The sequence below is a fragment of the Dendrobium catenatum genome, unplaced genomic scaffold (assembly GCF_001605985.2).
Source record: "Dendrobium catenatum unplaced genomic scaffold, ASM160598v2 fragScaff_scaffold_1155, whole genome shotgun sequence".
Classification (NCBI taxonomy): Eukaryota; Viridiplantae; Streptophyta; class Magnoliopsida; order Asparagales; family Orchidaceae; genus Dendrobium; species Dendrobium catenatum.
The window spans coordinates 146,986-164,132 of record NW_021319617.1 but is presented as its reverse complement, the minus strand read 5'-3'; the positions used below and the strand labels follow the sequence as shown (position 1 = coordinate 164,132).

Sequence of the window (17,147 nt, the reverse complement as noted above, 5' to 3'; positions counted from 1 at the left end):
AAAAGGATTCATGTAGCCGACCCCACGTAGTGGGATAAAGGCTTGATGTTGTTGTTGTTGTTGTTGTAGGAAAATATCCAACCCAGGTCTTTAAGGTCCCCTTGGACGAAGCAACCCATGGCTGCCGATAAGGATCCTTCTGTCAGGTTGGGTCGACTACCTCCTCTGACTAAGTAGACTAGGGACCACGATGACCCGAGGTGACGGAATCATGGAATCTTGATCGAGTCTATCATCCATTCCCCCATCATCCGCTTTAAGTGAAAGATGGTGAAATTTTTTTTTTTAAATATCAAATCCCAACTTGAAACCATCCAAATTTCTCAATATCCAAACCCTTCAAATTCCAAATTTTCAAACATCCAAATCTATGCCGCTACTATATGCCAGATAACACGTCTCTCTACGTATCTGATTGACGACTAGCCTTAATCGAAAGTTCTGTCTTGTTATCGATTGGGGTAATTAACTATAGGGGCTTGCGCCTATAGGAAACTAGAACTCAGATCATAAAGTTCTCGCAAAATGAGGGCGAAATCTCTGGGTAGTGTCTTATCTACAAATCCATCTGCCTTCCAAAATTTACACTGGAACTTAATTCCATTAAAACTCCCTCGCCGAAGTAAAAGCAATAAACAGTGTGGTGGGGTGCCGGGGCCGAATTTTCGGAGCCCACATTGATACCTTGAAGGAAATAGTTAACTGATTTGATCTATTAGTTGAGATCCAAAATAGCTGCAATTTCTTTTTGGAGACCACATTGTTATAAATAATGATTTTGTCTGAAAGAATATTTTTCTAGGTTAACATAGTTGCATCATTTTTCTGAAATAATTTAATTTTTCTGCTGTGGAAAATTCAACGGTTATTTAAAGTAGATTGAAATCCAATCTCTAAACTGAAAGAATATTTTTCTATGTTAACATAGTTGCATCATTTTTCTGAAATAATTTAATTTTTCTGCTGCGGAAAATTCAACGGTTATTTAAAGTAGATTGAAATCCAATCTCTAAACTGAAAATAATTCTATGTTAATCAGAATGCACCACACTGGTGAAATGGATGTTCGAGCATGCTATACTGCAATATCTGTAAGTACTTTAAATCATTTCGGTGCATTTTATTTTATTTTTGTATTGTTTTTAGATAGTAGAAACTCTTAGCAAACCCATCTTGTTGGAAGAAGGTTAGTGATAGCAATCATATAGCTTTAATTAATAGTTTGAACCAATAGTTAAGCAATGATATCTATGATTTTTGCATAACTGGAAAAGAAAGGCTTATTTCACCAAAATGTTCTAACAAGCAATTACCAAAGCTATCTTCCATTTTTAGGGTGAGATAAACTAAAGTGTGAACCCCACTTTCCTTTCATGAGATAGAAAGACCGTTGAATTAGTTTGGGTGTTACTCTTTTCGAAGTGTAGCGTAATCTTTCTAGAATAGAAAAAGGCTGTCTAAGCATGTTCCTCTAATGATCTATTCTATATGATTTTATTTTTCCATTTAGGCTTCGTTGAGGACTTTTAGTGCTCTTAAAGCAACTTTCTAGTACAAAATTAAAATTTTTGTATTAAAAAGCTGCTTTAAGAAGGAATAAGAAAGCCGTTCCAAACGAGGCCTTAGTCATCAACATTTTGATGTAAGCCAAGATAATTTTTTTAATATACAAAACAGCATTCATAAGAAGAACCATGAGATTGTTAGTGTATATCACATGTGGATTAGGGCTCATTTTGGGCCGCTTTTAGTTCAGGGAAGCTGCCATAACAGTCTGCATTGTGAGGTGCTGTTGATTGTTGCTTTTTAACCACGTGGAACAGGAGATTGAATGGGCTGTTATTTAACATAGCTTATGATTATTATTTTTGGGTCCAGTTTTTTTAGAGTTCTCTCTTTGAATGGTTTGAAATTTTCTTTAGGAGTGAGGATGACCGTCAAAATGTAGAAATGTTTGGCATTAAAAATCTATTTGAAATGTTTTTCATTGAGATATGAGGTTACTTTTAATCATAGCCATACAATTGCTTTCAATAATCTTTGCTGCCAGGCTAAATTTCTTTAAAAACTATAAATAGAAATCGTTAAAGCAATTTTTTTATTAGTTATAAATGTTCTAGAGTATCAAAAAGAAGATACATTTTTGGTGTGATATGGTGAAGAACTTCATGCCTAATTTCCGATGAACTAATCTACCATCATTGGACTGTTGATGTGATTTTGATAGGAAATACTTGAGTTCGCAAGCAATCCTAACAATAATTGGCCAAAACAGCGAGAAAACAAGAAAAATCTGGATGAAATCAATCTAAGAATGATATATTGCAATAGTAGAATCAAAGCAAAACAAAGTCGAAGCAAGATACAATTGATCCTCAATTCGATAGGAGGATCATCTCTCCCAATCTCTTGATTGTGGATCTAGAGCCCAAGGCACCAAGAAGACTCCAAGAGAACAACTCAAATCATGCATGCCCCAACACTAGCCTCCCATGTTCTTTAAATACACTTTTTCCTAATAAAAAGCTTCCTAACATAAACCAAATTCAAATTCTCTTCTATATGCATTAGCCACCCTCTCTCTCTCTCTCTCTCTCTCTCTCTCTCTCTCTCTCTCTCTCTCTCTCTCTACTTGCCTCTCTAGGGGGGCCACAGCCTTGGGCGGAACTCAAGGAGGCGGCTTAGCCCGCCTCCTGTAAAACTTAACCGGCCCCTCCTGGGCCGGTTTGGTTGGTTTGGGGTTATTAACCCCCGTAACAGATTTCTTATCTACTCACTACTCAAAACCCTTGACGGTTCGTTCTTGAGGAATTTAAGTCGTACATATCATGATGGTCTTCTCGACATGCATCTTGCCATTGAAAGATCTATGATTCTTAAGAAGGTAACGCTCTGTCAAATCTATTAGCAGCCTTACTCAAAAGCTTATAGTTCTACAATAATTTCTATGGCATTATCTTTAAAAAATGTACCAAAACAATTGATATTTTGCAAGTCTTACAATTGTCAAAGGAGATTGTAGATTTAGTAAAGAGTATATTCATCCCCAAGGGTTTAATGGCATAAGATATGAAATCAAATAATAATTTCAACTAGGCATAAGACCATATCAGTGGAGTAATGAACTTCAATGTAGATTGCATGAATTTGGTTTGCCCTGATAATCTGAAGTATTGACATGAAATAATGAATTTAGGAGGTGTGAAAACATATCAAGGAAAGAATAATAATTGCATCCAAAAGATAATTGATATCTATTGTTTCATCCACTTAATGAAATCTACATCAATAGCTTCTTAACTATTGAAGCGCATTATGCTCAGAAAGGTGTAAATTGTGCTGTTTCATGCGATGAACATCAATCTATACACCACTTCCTTTTCCAGGCTCAAGTGTCCTTTCGCATGTGGTTTGAGGTATAGGGATCAACACTTACAAATAGTGCAGATAATGTTCAACAAACCATCAACAAGAATATAACTCAAGTAGAGATAATACAATAAGGAGCATTACACTCACATAGCTTCGAAGTTTAAAATTATTTAGAGAGTAAAAAAATTTAAATTAAAATTCAATGGGGAGCATTACACTCACATAGCTTCCAAGTTTAAAGTTAATTAGAGAAAAAAAAAATAATTTAAAACAAATGCTTGAATCTATTTTTATTTTGAAGATAGTGAGCTCTTTGAGCTTAACACTACCTCGTTGATGTGCAAGATTAGGAACAAGAAGCTTAAGGCTTTTATGAGACAATTTGGAAATCCTATTTGCAAGTGAAAATAATGTATGTAACAATTTTTTCCTTGTTCCTAAGTTCAAGAGCTATTTGACCTGTACTATGATGCACCTTGGTATAAAAAAATAGCAATCCAATCAATTAGATTCGACGAAAATGCAGATTTTTATTGCTAGGAAATCAAACAACAAGAACCAAAATACAATTGATCCTCTTTCGAGAGGAGGATCTTCTGATGTAGGACTATGTGCAAAGGCAAATGCAATTGATTAGAAAATTGCACATACATGAGTAGAGCTTTGCAATTAATTAATCTTCTCGCGTTTCTTAGCAAAGTTTTAAGCCAACAAGATAGTGATTAAGCTTTGACAATCAACTACATAAGAAAAGATTAGGATCGAAAAATAGTCACATCGATTTAGACCATGCTAATGTGAGGGTTTCAAAAGAGAATCCCCAATTTAACAATTAGAATAGTTACTATAAGGTTCCACTCACACTCTTAATTCGGGGATATATGGATAAATCTTCATGATTAAACGATGTCATGATTGAGGGATGATTAGAAGGAGCGAGGAAGGGAGATAGTTTACCCACAAAGTAGGAGATACGAAGCAATGGCGGTAGAGTTGGCTGTTTGTGAGATAAGGGCATCAATACGACTTCTTCTCTCAAGTCTGAACAACAATACTTCTTATGCTACACCTTCGGAAGGAGCTAAATTGCAGATGTACATTAATTGAAAACTTAGAAAAGAAAAAAAAAAGCTTCAACCATTACTTAAAATAAAAAAAGTTGCAGACGGGCATTAATTGAAGGTCTTGAAAAAAATAAAACAACTTTTTCCATGACATTATCACGTCAACAACCTTTTTCTTCTTCTTCTCCTGGCCGTTGCCCTTTTTTTGTTCGTTGGCCTGCACCCGAAAAGTTAGTCTATTACTCGAGCCCGAGTTGCTTGTCTTCTTGTCTGGCGTTTCAGATGACTGCAACTCAGACTCTTCTTTCTCTTCTTCTTCCCGTTGTTGATGTTTCAAACACTGCGAATCGAGCATGAATCGAGTCGAGCCCGAGCTTAAAACTTATACAACGAGTCGAGTTTGAGTTCATTAAATGAGCTCAATTCGAACTCGAGCTCGAGTTCAAGCTCATTGTGAGTTAAGCGAGCTAGCTCGATAATGCTACTACTCGATTTGACTCGACCTGTTTACACTTCGAAGCCAGACTGAAACAACAAGGGTGTCACATTAGCATCGAAATTGTAGGTAGCATAACTGACACACTAAAACCCTGCAACATAGTGCAAGTTCCAAGTCAATTCCCGGATATAAGTGAAGCTGGGAGGCACTCATAGGTTTCACACATGTTATGCTTGAGGGGACGCATTGTCAAGCCTAAGTACTAGTGCTCAAGTCATGTACTCAATTACATTGTCAGAGATTAGTGAGACTCATGGTTGTTACAAACTAATGACTTTTTAATTGTTATTTTAATTGTGATGAAGAATTACGTTGATCAAGTTAATTAATTAAATTTGTTTTTTTTTTGCAAGCTTAATCTCTATATTTGTAATTAGATGCTCCAAAATTTATCCTAAAAAACATTGATTTTCTATTAGCACTTTTGATACCATCGTGCTACTATTAGGTCTTCTGTGGAACTAGATGTATGATGCATTAATATGCCAAAATTTGAAGCTTCTAGATTTTAATTTTTATAATCAGATTGTACATTTGAATACAAGTTAATGTTCATGAATCAATTTCATTGCCTTCACCATTAAAGCCAAACTTTTGAGATAGGGCTTCTACCCAACTATTCAGGAAAGAAGTTCTATTTTCCAAAGTGAATTGAAACAATACACGAAGATTATTTTTAGAATATTCTAGTATTCTGGGATGTCTTTGGATTTTATTTTATTTAATCTAAGAGTTGCCTTTATTTCAAATTAATGATAGGATTTTGGACTAGTTTTAAATTTACTTTAAAATTTTATTGTCACCCCGTTTTTATAAATAGTACTCGTATGAATGTTATTTGGATTATTGACTGATGAATGAAATTTTAAAAATTTGCTTTCCTTGTTTCTCTCCACTCCCTTTCTCTATCCTATGGTTGTCTCCATCTCCCTTAATATAATTCCTCTATATGGTCCACCTCTCTCCACTATATTACACTACCTTTCTCTCCTCTCTTTCTCGTCTTTCATTTTCTCACTCTCCATTGTTGTAATTCCTTCATATGGTCCACTTCTTACTCTATTATATAGCATTCTCATCCATAAAATTATTCCTACCTATTTTGCATGGCACCTGATAAAGTTTCTTCATAAGTACTCATCCCAAGGAAACCTTTCTCCCACCGCCATTCTATGTGATCCCGAGAAATTAAGAATTCATGAAGGAAGAAATCAAGTTTTGAATATTATAATCTTTGGCCCTCTATCCTAATTACATCATTGTAATGGTTTGTTATTTAGCTTATAATTGCCAACTCTATCCAAAGTACATCAGTGTAATGGTTCAATATTTAGCTTATAATTGCCATTGTTGTACTTATGAAGAGTCCTTTAAGCTTTTAGTTTTGCAGAATTCTTAGATTAATCAAATGTGGAGGTGCGATGTTAAATATGTTTCGTATACATTATTCTTGATTCTGAAATTTTATATACTTACGTTTCTGTCAAAATTCAACCGAGTGGATATCAGAAGGCCAACTCTTCTTTTGATTTCTGGTTTGGAAAGAAAATGCTAAGCATAAAACTACAAAATTCAATAGAAAATCCATAAGTATAAAACTCAAAGTTCATTAGAAAATGTATGATCTGAAATTTTAACAAATTGTGTTGGATAATTGGATTGTTTAAGGATGCTAAGCTATTACTGGCTGGCTGTTGTAGAAGTAATCACTCCTTTGCAGATGTCGTCAACATATGGATGCTTTGGCTACAACAACAACAACAATAAGGATGCTTTGGCTGATAAATCATAAAGATGATCAAATGGTAAAGCCATTTCCAGTTTCTCTGAAACAAAATGTGGATGTATGTTCTAAAGAAAAAAAATCTGTGAGGCAGCTTGTGGTGGAATTCTTAAAGATTATGCAAGTCGGGTTATCTTTGCTTTCTACAAATATATGGATTTAAATAATATTTGTAAACTAAACTGGCGATTATTTAAGGATTGGCGTAATGCTTACAATACAATTCTCTTCAGGCAGAGTGGAGATTGATTCTATGGTTCTAAAACAATGTGTCTGAAGTGATAAAACTTGTGAATTGAATCTATTTTATCTGGTTAGGAAAACTAAAATGTGCATTTCAAGAATTAATAGTCAGAGTTTTCACCTCTATAGAGAAGCAAATAGGATTGACTTGCTAAAGAAGAATATAAATTGATGACGGGTTAAATCCTAAAATGAGCTATTAATTATTCATATGTGGTCAATTTAGCCACAAAATATGACATTTCTCATGTTTAGTCCATTGACCATATAAAATTAATCAAAAAGGGTCCCCAAGTGACTAAACTGGGATCAATTTATTATAGTGAAGGGATTAATTTTGTTTCATAAATTTTATATTGCATTAATCTTGTATTAAAATTTTATATGAAGAATCATTTTGGATCAATTTTATTTTGTTAGGAGACTAAATTAGAGAAATGTATACTCTGAGATTAAATTGGCCACATATAAATAGTTGGGCTACTATTTTTGGATTAATCTATTGATAACTAAATGTGTCTTTCACCAAATTGGAATTAGAGGTCATTTAGTTGGTATATTGCAGCTGGATAGTTGTGGTTACGGTTACTTTTGGAAGGATTTAATCTTCTATTTGGTCGAGCCCTTCTTTCTATATGAGATATTTATTTGAGATATTTGATACTTGGAACAGTTGATTTAATTGCTGCTTGGAGATATATCTTTACCTTGAAAATTTTTATTGTTTTGTTTGTCCGTTTAATGTATTAGTTACATGTAATTACTTTTGTGTACATTTTCAGGGATCATGTTCTTGTTTTTATTTGTAATGGTTTCCTTCTGTAGAATTATGCAAGTGGGGGTCTTGCTAACCGCTGCTTAGACATAACCTCATTTAAATAGAAAAAGTGGTGAAGCTATATGTTCGTCGTGCTAATGTCATTGGAGTCTGTAACTTAGCATCATTGTAATATGTATTTGCAAAGATAGGCGCATGTTAACATTTAAGTAACCCTTCTCTAGCGTGAATATAAAAAAATCAAGCAAGTGAATCTTTCTAATCCATGGATATGTAATTTCGTTGCTTAAAATTTTGATTTCTGTGCATAAGTTTTGACAATATTTACCCTTTTTTTCTATAACAGGTTGCAAGTCTGCTAAACATTTTGGATTTTGAAATTACAAAGGGTGTTGGAGATTACATTCTAAGGTTAATGATTAATTTATGCTATTGTACTTGGTAATTATATCCTTTTACTTTACTAGATGACAACATCTACATATACATTGGAATTATTTATATGGTTTGAATTCAAATTGACATTCATATTGTTTTTCTTTTCTGGTTGCCTAAGCCTAGAGATCTTTCTATGCAAATTTATTTGATGTTTCTTTTTAACTTGTTTGTGGTTTCGATTTATTATAATTATTATGATGTTTATAATTCTGGACAGAGATTTATAGTTACTATCATTTAGTCCAAATTTGAATAACTGTACGGAAGAATATAGAAGTTTAGTGCATACGTTGGCGTGGCATCTTAAGCTCATTTTATGAGTTAATGTGGTATGTTCAAAAAATTCACCAAAATATGGTATTGAAGTCTTCTATTTTTCTGTTAATTTGTTTCTTATAGGAATGACTATTATAAACCTTGTTTTTTTTAGGGTTGGGGAGAGGATAGTTTAGGAAAATGTGTGGTCAGTCAAATGCTCTACATCATAAATCTGCATGTAGAAATTTACATCACGTGGTCCTGGCTTAACAGTTATTGAGGCATTATGATGTTCGCGACTTCCTAGGTGTATCATGCTAGTGTAATTTGATCTAGGTATGTTATTATTTAAGTTTTGGTAAATATCCAAAATTTGAGTTTACCTTTTAAAGATTCTGGTGCTCAAATAATAAACTTTTGTTTCGACTTAAAAGGAACCATAGATTATGCTTGAAATGTAGCACTCTTTTCAATGTTTAACATCATGTCAGACTCATTTGGCAATCAAGTTATCACATGGTAATGCTTAAAATACTAGCCGCTTTCAAAAATTTTCCTCCGGAACAAATCTTTACAAAAAGTATCAACAAGTCATCACATGATAAAGCTTAAAATATGAGCCGCTTTCAAATTTTTTACCTTCTGGAACACATCGTTACAAAAAAGATAATTACAGCACTCTTTTTGGTTCACTTTATTTACCCCCTTGAGAATATTTGGGGTACTTTATTAATGGAAAATTGTTTTGTGATTATTGAACTAAATGATTTAATCTTTTTCAAAGGTGCATTGGCGTTCATTCTTAGTTCTTATGCTCTCCATTATTGGTTGTTAGTGTCATTTCAGAGCTTTATAATGCTTAACTTTTACTTAGATCAACAGTCTTTTTTATAGATGTCAAACATATGAAGGTGGTATTGCTGGAGAACCTGGTTCTGAAGCTCATGGTGGGTATGTTTCACTCACGAGAAGTCATATGTTTCATTTCTATTTGTCAATTGCAATACCAAATAAAGTTAGTAGTTATGATAGACACAAATGCCTTTTGCTACTATAAATTTTTAATGCTATCTTCAGGTACACATTTTGTGGACTAGCAACAATGATTCTTATAAACGAGGTGCATAGATTGGATTTGACCAGTTTGATAGTAAGACATTCTTCTGTATTATTTAATATAAAACTTTATTTCATTTCAGTTTTTGTTGGTATTTTCATCTCTAATGCTTTTGTTGAGGTTGTTCTATGGTCTAGGTATGAATTATATTTGCCATATTTTTTTATTCTTTATCTGGAGTCAAAACTGATTTTAGTTCTTGCTGTGATACAAAAGAGAATGTGATTATATATGATACCAAAAAAATATTATGAAGGTGATACATTGTTACTTGACGAGTATGATGAGAGAGATTAAAGGGGGAGATATGTCATAGAAAGAGACTTAGTAGGTATCTTTGTCATACATTCTCTAATCTATTTCTCTGCCACTTGCTTGTTACTCAACGATCTCATTTTTATGGAACCTACTGAATATTTGTTGGGCCAGATACCCTACATGAGTTTACCCTTCATCTTGCTTTCTTGGTAGTCTTTTCCTTTAAACTTCCAAATGAAATTTGCATGGAAATTCATCTCATTCTACGAAGTTTTAAGGTGGATCTTGTCACGACCAGGCTCTGTGAGCTCGCATAGACGAGGCAGGATCGGATGTCGAACTTAAATGTTAAAACATATCTCTTCAATGACATTAAAGTATAAAACATATAAATCTAAAACAATTCAATATATAATCAACGCCACTAAAAACTTCCAATTATATCAAAACTTTTCATATATATATATCAAAGGATTTACAAAGGTGGATAAAATATTTATCATGTAAACATCCACCAACGAAATCATTTCACAACAACTAAAAAAAAACACAAGAAACCTGTCCTCCGGTCCTCTACGGCTCTACGTAAACCATGGTCGCTCAGCCATCATCTAACAACAGGATCTCCTGAAAATTATTCCAAAACTAGGGAATGAGCTAACGCTCAGCAAGTAACAATTACATCTACTAAACTCATATGCAATGAAGAGAAATTAATATTCATGCTAAAATAGACTTGTATTTATATATAAAACCTTTATGAAATGAATGATTTTAAATGACATAAACTTCTAATTGCCATAAACTTCCTTACTTTGCTTCGCAATATATATATCACAAGTTCTGGCACTAGAAGAACTTCCACCAAAATCAGTTCTGATTTTCTTTACACTAGAACCTCCAGAATGAGTCTGGAAGCTCCTGGTCCTCTCAAAGCCCTTCCTCTTTTGTTGAAAATCTCTCCTCTTCTGAACAGCTTGGAAATCAATCTCCAATCTCCTTGCTTTTTCCACCAAAACAGCATAATCATCAAAGGTAAAGGGAAGCAATGGCTGACGTATAGCATCTCGAAGCCCTGCTAAGAACTTTTGGCACTTATCCTCAGTAGTAGTAATAAACGGAGAGGCATAGAGGGACAGTGTAGTAAACTCCGATTCATACTGCATAACTGTCCGCTCCCCTTGCACCAGCCTCAAGAATCTCTCCTGCATCTGACTCCTCACAGAAGGAGGCACAAACCAATCTCTGAAGACTTTCACAAAGTCCTCCCATAAGATCTGGGAATCTGGTCTACCACGAAACTTCTCCAAAGATTGTCCTCGCCACCATCTCTCAGCCTCACCATCTAGAGCAAAGGTGGCTAAAGTCACCCTTCGTTCGTCAGGACATTGCATTCCTTCCAGTATCTTTTCAACCCTCAAAAGCCAGTTTTCAGCGAAGAGCCATATTGTGCTAATGCACCGTATTGGTACTCCGTCTCAACATGCACAAACTGACATCTTATTTCGATATCATAACATATATAATTTAACATATCAACCAAGCATATATTCAATCCAATAAATGAATTTGATCATGAGTTTTCATGCTAAAAGTGAACATTTATTAAACTACATATGAGAGAGTTTTCTAAATATGCAACGTTATACATTAAGAAAATTTAAAGTCATATGTTGCTTAATGGAAAACTAAAGTCATATGCAACACAATACCATTAACATCTTAATAGAGTAATTTAACATAAATACCCTTAAGGCCATATGCAACTTAAGACAATTAACATCTTAAAAGAATAATACAACATAAACATATTTAAGGCCATACGCAACTTAAAACAATTAGCATCTTAAAAGAGAAAGAACATGAATTTATAGAGTTATTTATCACTTACCACTAAGCAAGTTAACTTTACAAACCTCCTCGAACCAACTCCTTCTTATCAGTAACACCTAAGGAAACAAACCCTTAATTAAAACAAATGCATTTCTCATTTTTGAGGTTGTTATTTAATATTTCCCTTCCTAATTACTCTATACCTAAGTAATTTAATAAAATTTTAACATGAAAATTCGGTTTTGATTAAAATCAGAATTTTGGGAACCTAAATTTCACTTTTTTTCTTTCATTTACATTTTAAAACATTTCCCCTAACCTATATTATAATTAAACATAATTATTTTTCGGATTAATTGAAATTTAGAAATTAGAGAAATAATATTTTTTATAAAAATCTCATTTTCTCATAAATAGAACCTTTCTAAGACCTAAAGGATCAACCTTTGTTAATAAATTTTCAAAAAAATTTCAATATTAGGAAAAGACCTAATTTTTGAAACTTAAAAATCTTAGAGAAAAATTCAAATTTCATAATTATAAAGTGTTTTTAAATCTTTCCTAACACATTTCTTGAGATAAAATAAAGTTTCTATAGAACCCTAATTTGGAAACCTAAATTTTTCTTTTAAAAAAATACATTTTCATGGTTAGAATTGCATTTCAATCATTCCCTGTCAATTTCCTTAAAACATTTGAAGTTTTGAGTAAAACCCTAAATTTTAATCATTAGAAATCTTGGAGAAAAAGAAAATTTTCTAGGTTTAGATCTTACCCTTTCTCTTCCTTATATGTTTTCCCTTTGATTTCCTCCCAAAATCGCCACTGAAAAATCCGCCGGCCACCGGATTCGCCATGCTCCCGCCGTCGTTCCTCCTTTCTCGCATGTGGTCGAACAAAATGCAAGGGACCGAATGATTTCGGTACCTTAGGTATTAGCAGAGTTTAAGAGATTAATTATATGGTTAATTACGCATGTGCCCTTGGTCCTAATAGTTCTCTTAAGAGTGATGAGGGCAATGTGGTCATTTAAGCTTAATTTTTTACTTAAGTTAACTTCGCTAATTTTTTGTTTTAAATTCGTGCGAAATTAGGTATAAGTTCTTTATATCGTTTCAATCAAAATTTTGCATATAATTTAATAAAATTAATTGCGTCGAATTAGACGACTTTAAAATTTCGCTTAATTTCATCGCGGCGCAACGAAATGCATGGGATCTTAATTGGGTGTTCCTTCATCCCCCATAACTAAAATTAAAACATTAAAACAATGTTTCACATTTCCACATTCGTTGCATAAACTAAATATATTTCATCCTTAATCGAGAGTGCAATCTAATGCATGAGGAGGGGTAATTAGTTATGAGATTTTACGCTCATAGGAAGTAGAACCCATATCTAAATAAAACCTGACACTACTCTCAGGGTAAATCTGGTTAAATGTTAAATCCAATCTATCTTAAGGAAAATAAGGAACCTTAAGCTTGTGAGAGCGAGGTTCGCACATTATTGTATATTTCTAGAGCGAACAAAGCCTAATCCTTTTTCTTCATGTTTCCACTCTATTATATATTTAAAAATATTTCATTGCCAAAAATCTAGGACATTCTAGTAATTTGTGTCATAACATGATGCCTTGGTCACAATGGCAGAGTTGTCATTTAATGCTTTATATTTTTCTGTATCATGAACTTAGTGCAAGCAGTATATATCCTATAATTATCAGTCTTCATCCTTGTGCACAAATCATAGAATTAATAAAATAATTTAGCAACTAAATTATATTGTTGATCAATTTGCTGCTAGACATAAAGTTTTACTTGAAATTTGGAACAAATTGGACCAATGAGAGAATCAAATTAGTCAGCTAAAAACACCCTTTACCAGCAATAGTTGATGGAGACCTATGTATTCTTACATTTCTAAAGATGTATCAAGGTTTAAAATTGCACAATTCAGTATTGAGCGTTATTCATTTGTGTGGCAAGGTATAAGTCTCAAGACGTTTTGAGGCGTAAGCCTCAAAATAAAAAAAAAAAATTGTGTAAAGTGAAAATAAATGTTATAAGTGATTTTTTATATAATATCCGAATAATATGTTAAAGGATGACATATTAAATTTCTTTTAAACTATGAAGTAATAAATTACATGCATTTGAAACAAAAAAATGCGAAAGATGTAAAGTGTTAAGTGATAAATTATGTGAAATAAAATTGAAATTGAAATTCAAATATTACAATAGCAAAATAGTATTAAATTTGATAATTGCATAAAAATATCATATAACACTAAGTTTAACTCCAAATTCTATTTTTTTTTCTACTGATCCACATTTAATTTCTAAGGAAAGCTGAAATAGTTTGCAACAACTCACAAATTATATGCATTGTCGTCACTAAAGGGTATTTATTAGAGTTATCGTCATAACAAATAGGTCTCTCCCTTAACTTATCATGTGGAGTCTAATGCCTCCAATATGCATCTTCATTTATATTAGTCATCACATTTTTTCATAAATATTTTTCATCAACATAAAGATACGATTAATACTCAAAAGTTTTTAGAGGAGAGGATGGTGGTGTGTGGCTTTCAAGTGATCCTCAATGGCAGCTACATCGATGGTGGCTGTGGCAACGATGACGGGCTGGAGGTCAAGGCAGTCTAGAGGAAGTTGTTGTAGCTTGGGGTGCATGAAGGTGTGATTTGTTCGGAGCAAGGAATATGTGGTTCTTGCAAGATAACTCGCTAGTTATCATAAATAAATCTATCATCATAATGCCATTTTCCAATGTATTTTTCAACATTTTTCTTTAATATATTAAAGTTTTTGATAATGATCACACTAAGATTGATCAATTTGTTGATGCTGCGTTAATCCATTGAACTCTAATCTTTTTGAAAGAAGGGTGGTATTTTGGATGTGTACATTAATTGTTTGTCTCTTTTGGACTACCTCGCATCGCACCTTAATTTACTTATCTCCATTCAGACCTCCACAAATGCTTCTCAGAGGTTGGGAAAATACTTTATTCTTATTAAATGGTCTCTTAGTCTAAATCTTTATTTGACCTATAAAGTGAAAGACACGTTCCTTTTCAATAATTTGGGTATATTTCAAACTATCCTTAGGACTACTCCAATTGTTTCATGTACATTCTCAGCTCTTGCCATAATTCACTTAATATAGTGCAAGTATTTGATTACAGTCATGATACCTTAGAAGGCATTCTTGGAGGCTGTTTGAATCTCTCAGAACCATGCCATATTTTCAAAATAAGAATATATTTTGTGCATTATATTCCAAATCTCTTTTGCATTTTTCGTGGAAGAGGTAAGCTTGATTGATGATAGGTTCCATTGAATTCAATAATGTCATCACAATCAATGTTTCAACCATCTATGTTGCATTGTCAACTTCTCAATCCATATTTGATGCGGTCAAAAAATACAGGGGACCCTATACTTCTCGATCACAAAAGACACGACGGACTTCTACGGACGAAAATGACTAAAGACGTGGAAAGAGACGATCAAACTCTTATTAAACTAAACAAAAGAAAACTTACAACAGTACAAACGACTCTTGCAAACAAAATGACGACACCCTAAAGTTGCTTCACTTAGAGAAGAAGGATACAGGTGGAGTGGCACTTGCGGAGAGACGAAAGAGATTAGAAGCCCGAGAAGAAAGGTTGGAAGAGCCCGAGGATTTTTCGGAGGGGATGAGAAAGAGGTGGAAAGAACGCCCCGAGGATATCCAAGGCAACCCGCAGGTTTAACAGTTTTTTTCTAAAAATAAGATATCATTCTCAACTTCAACTATTTCAAACAATAACATAACCCCTCATATTTATGGTATGAAAGGGGTACAAGGACATAATAAATTCTACACATAAACTAAGCATTAAAAATGCATAGGAATCTCCCCCCTGCTCAGTTTAACGACCAAACCACGGAACAAGGAGACAGCCACGGGAGATAAGGAACACATACGGACCAAAGAGCCACGACCACGGGAACGAAGGAACCGATCGGACAAAGAAGCACGGCACGGCCACGGAGAAGGAGTCAGCATGAGATCCAAGAGGCAACATAAAAAAACTTAAAACTTGGGTGGAAACCAAGGGGTCATACTAGGATCACTACACACACTTGGGATTCAAGTCCCATTGGACCCAAAGACTAATAAAAACACTAAAAAATTTAATTAAAGATATAAATGAACTAAAATGTTAAAGTCATAATGAGCTAACCCTTAGTTCAATAAATGAACTAAAGTCCAGCTCATAAATGAACTAAAAGTTCAGCTCAAATATGATAAACTACTAGACTCAAGGGAAGCCAAAATATGATTTATTTTGGACAACTGTTGACCCCCTTTGTCTACATCAATATTGTATTGGTGTCTGAGTAAAATTGTCGATTCTTCCTTTGCTTGGATCACCAGCTTTAGCTAATTGAGATAGTTCCCATTTAATTTATGCTGGGTTGTTTGAATGGAATGAGAATCAGCACCTGTTGGTAACATATAGGAAGTAGATGGCATGGATGAATCAGAAGAAATTTATACAAAATTCATACTTGTTGCGCTAATCATGCCATTTTGGCCAGAAAAAAATGTTCAGGATCAGTTCATTCTGATACCATGAAAACAAGGAAGAAAGTAATAATCTTCTATGAATTATTTCATCCAGCCCATAATGACTAGATTTATATTTTAGTAGAAATAAAAAAGAAGCCTAAATCAAGGAATGTCATACACAAAATACAACCAAAGTAGGAAAAAAATATTATTTGGCTAAATAAGTAAGATACCCAATTATTCCGAGCAAAACAGTAAAAATATTCACATATTTTTTGCGGGAATAAGAACCACATTTTTCTGTAGTTTGCTACGTGTGCAGGGATTTCATATCAATTATTTATAATGGTTGATTATTCTTAAAGGTATGGTTCAAATCACCTTTATCATAATAGTTATAGTTTAGTGTGCTTATTTGATTCTTTTAGTATTACGCCATATTAGTATTTGATTTAATGCACATTGATCTTCTAAAACAGTTATAGTGCATAAAGATTTTTTAATATATTTGTGCCGTCAGTGACTTCTTAGCATTAACGTCTAGGGAGCCTATTAGTTGCTTGATGCAGGCTTTAGTGAATTGAATCACGTGCTTTGTTTGTGCTTAGCACTTCAATGTAGAAAACATCCTTTGCACTTTGCACTATACATCGCATGCTTACAACATCTCTGACAATTTTTTTTACTTTTTGTAGTGGTATGTTGTGTTTTTACTTACATGCAATTGCCATTGTTGGTACATCCAATGGCATTAGTTCTACTTTATTTTCTATTTCAACATCATTTACTAATTTTCTATTCCTCTTAGGATTGGGTTGCATTTCGTCAAGGATTGGAATGTGGTTTTCAAGGACGAACAAATAAGTTAGTAGATGGCTGCTATTCTTTTTGGCAAGTAATTCTCTTCCTATTCCATCGCCT

General features: G+C 33.5%; 1 protein-coding gene across 1 annotated transcript in view; it reads left to right on the top strand.

Annotated features, from left to right (window-relative positions):
• Window positions 1-1,015: 1,015 nt before the first annotated feature.
• LOC110110010 (protein farnesyltransferase subunit beta) overlaps window positions 1,016-17,147 on the top strand; it is a 31,312-nt gene continuing 15,180 nt past the window's right edge. Inside the window, exons 1-5 of the mRNA XM_020841287.2 lie at window positions 1,016-1,091; window positions 8,086-8,150; window positions 9,330-9,386; window positions 9,513-9,585; window positions 17,035-17,121. Coding sequence (XP_020696946.2) covers window positions 1,029-1,091; window positions 8,086-8,150; window positions 9,330-9,386; window positions 9,513-9,585; window positions 17,035-17,121 — 345 coding nt within the window. The 5' untranslated portion in view covers window positions 1,016-1,028. The remainder of the gene's footprint in view (window positions 1,092-8,085; window positions 8,151-9,329; window positions 9,387-9,512; window positions 9,586-17,034; window positions 17,122-17,147) is intronic.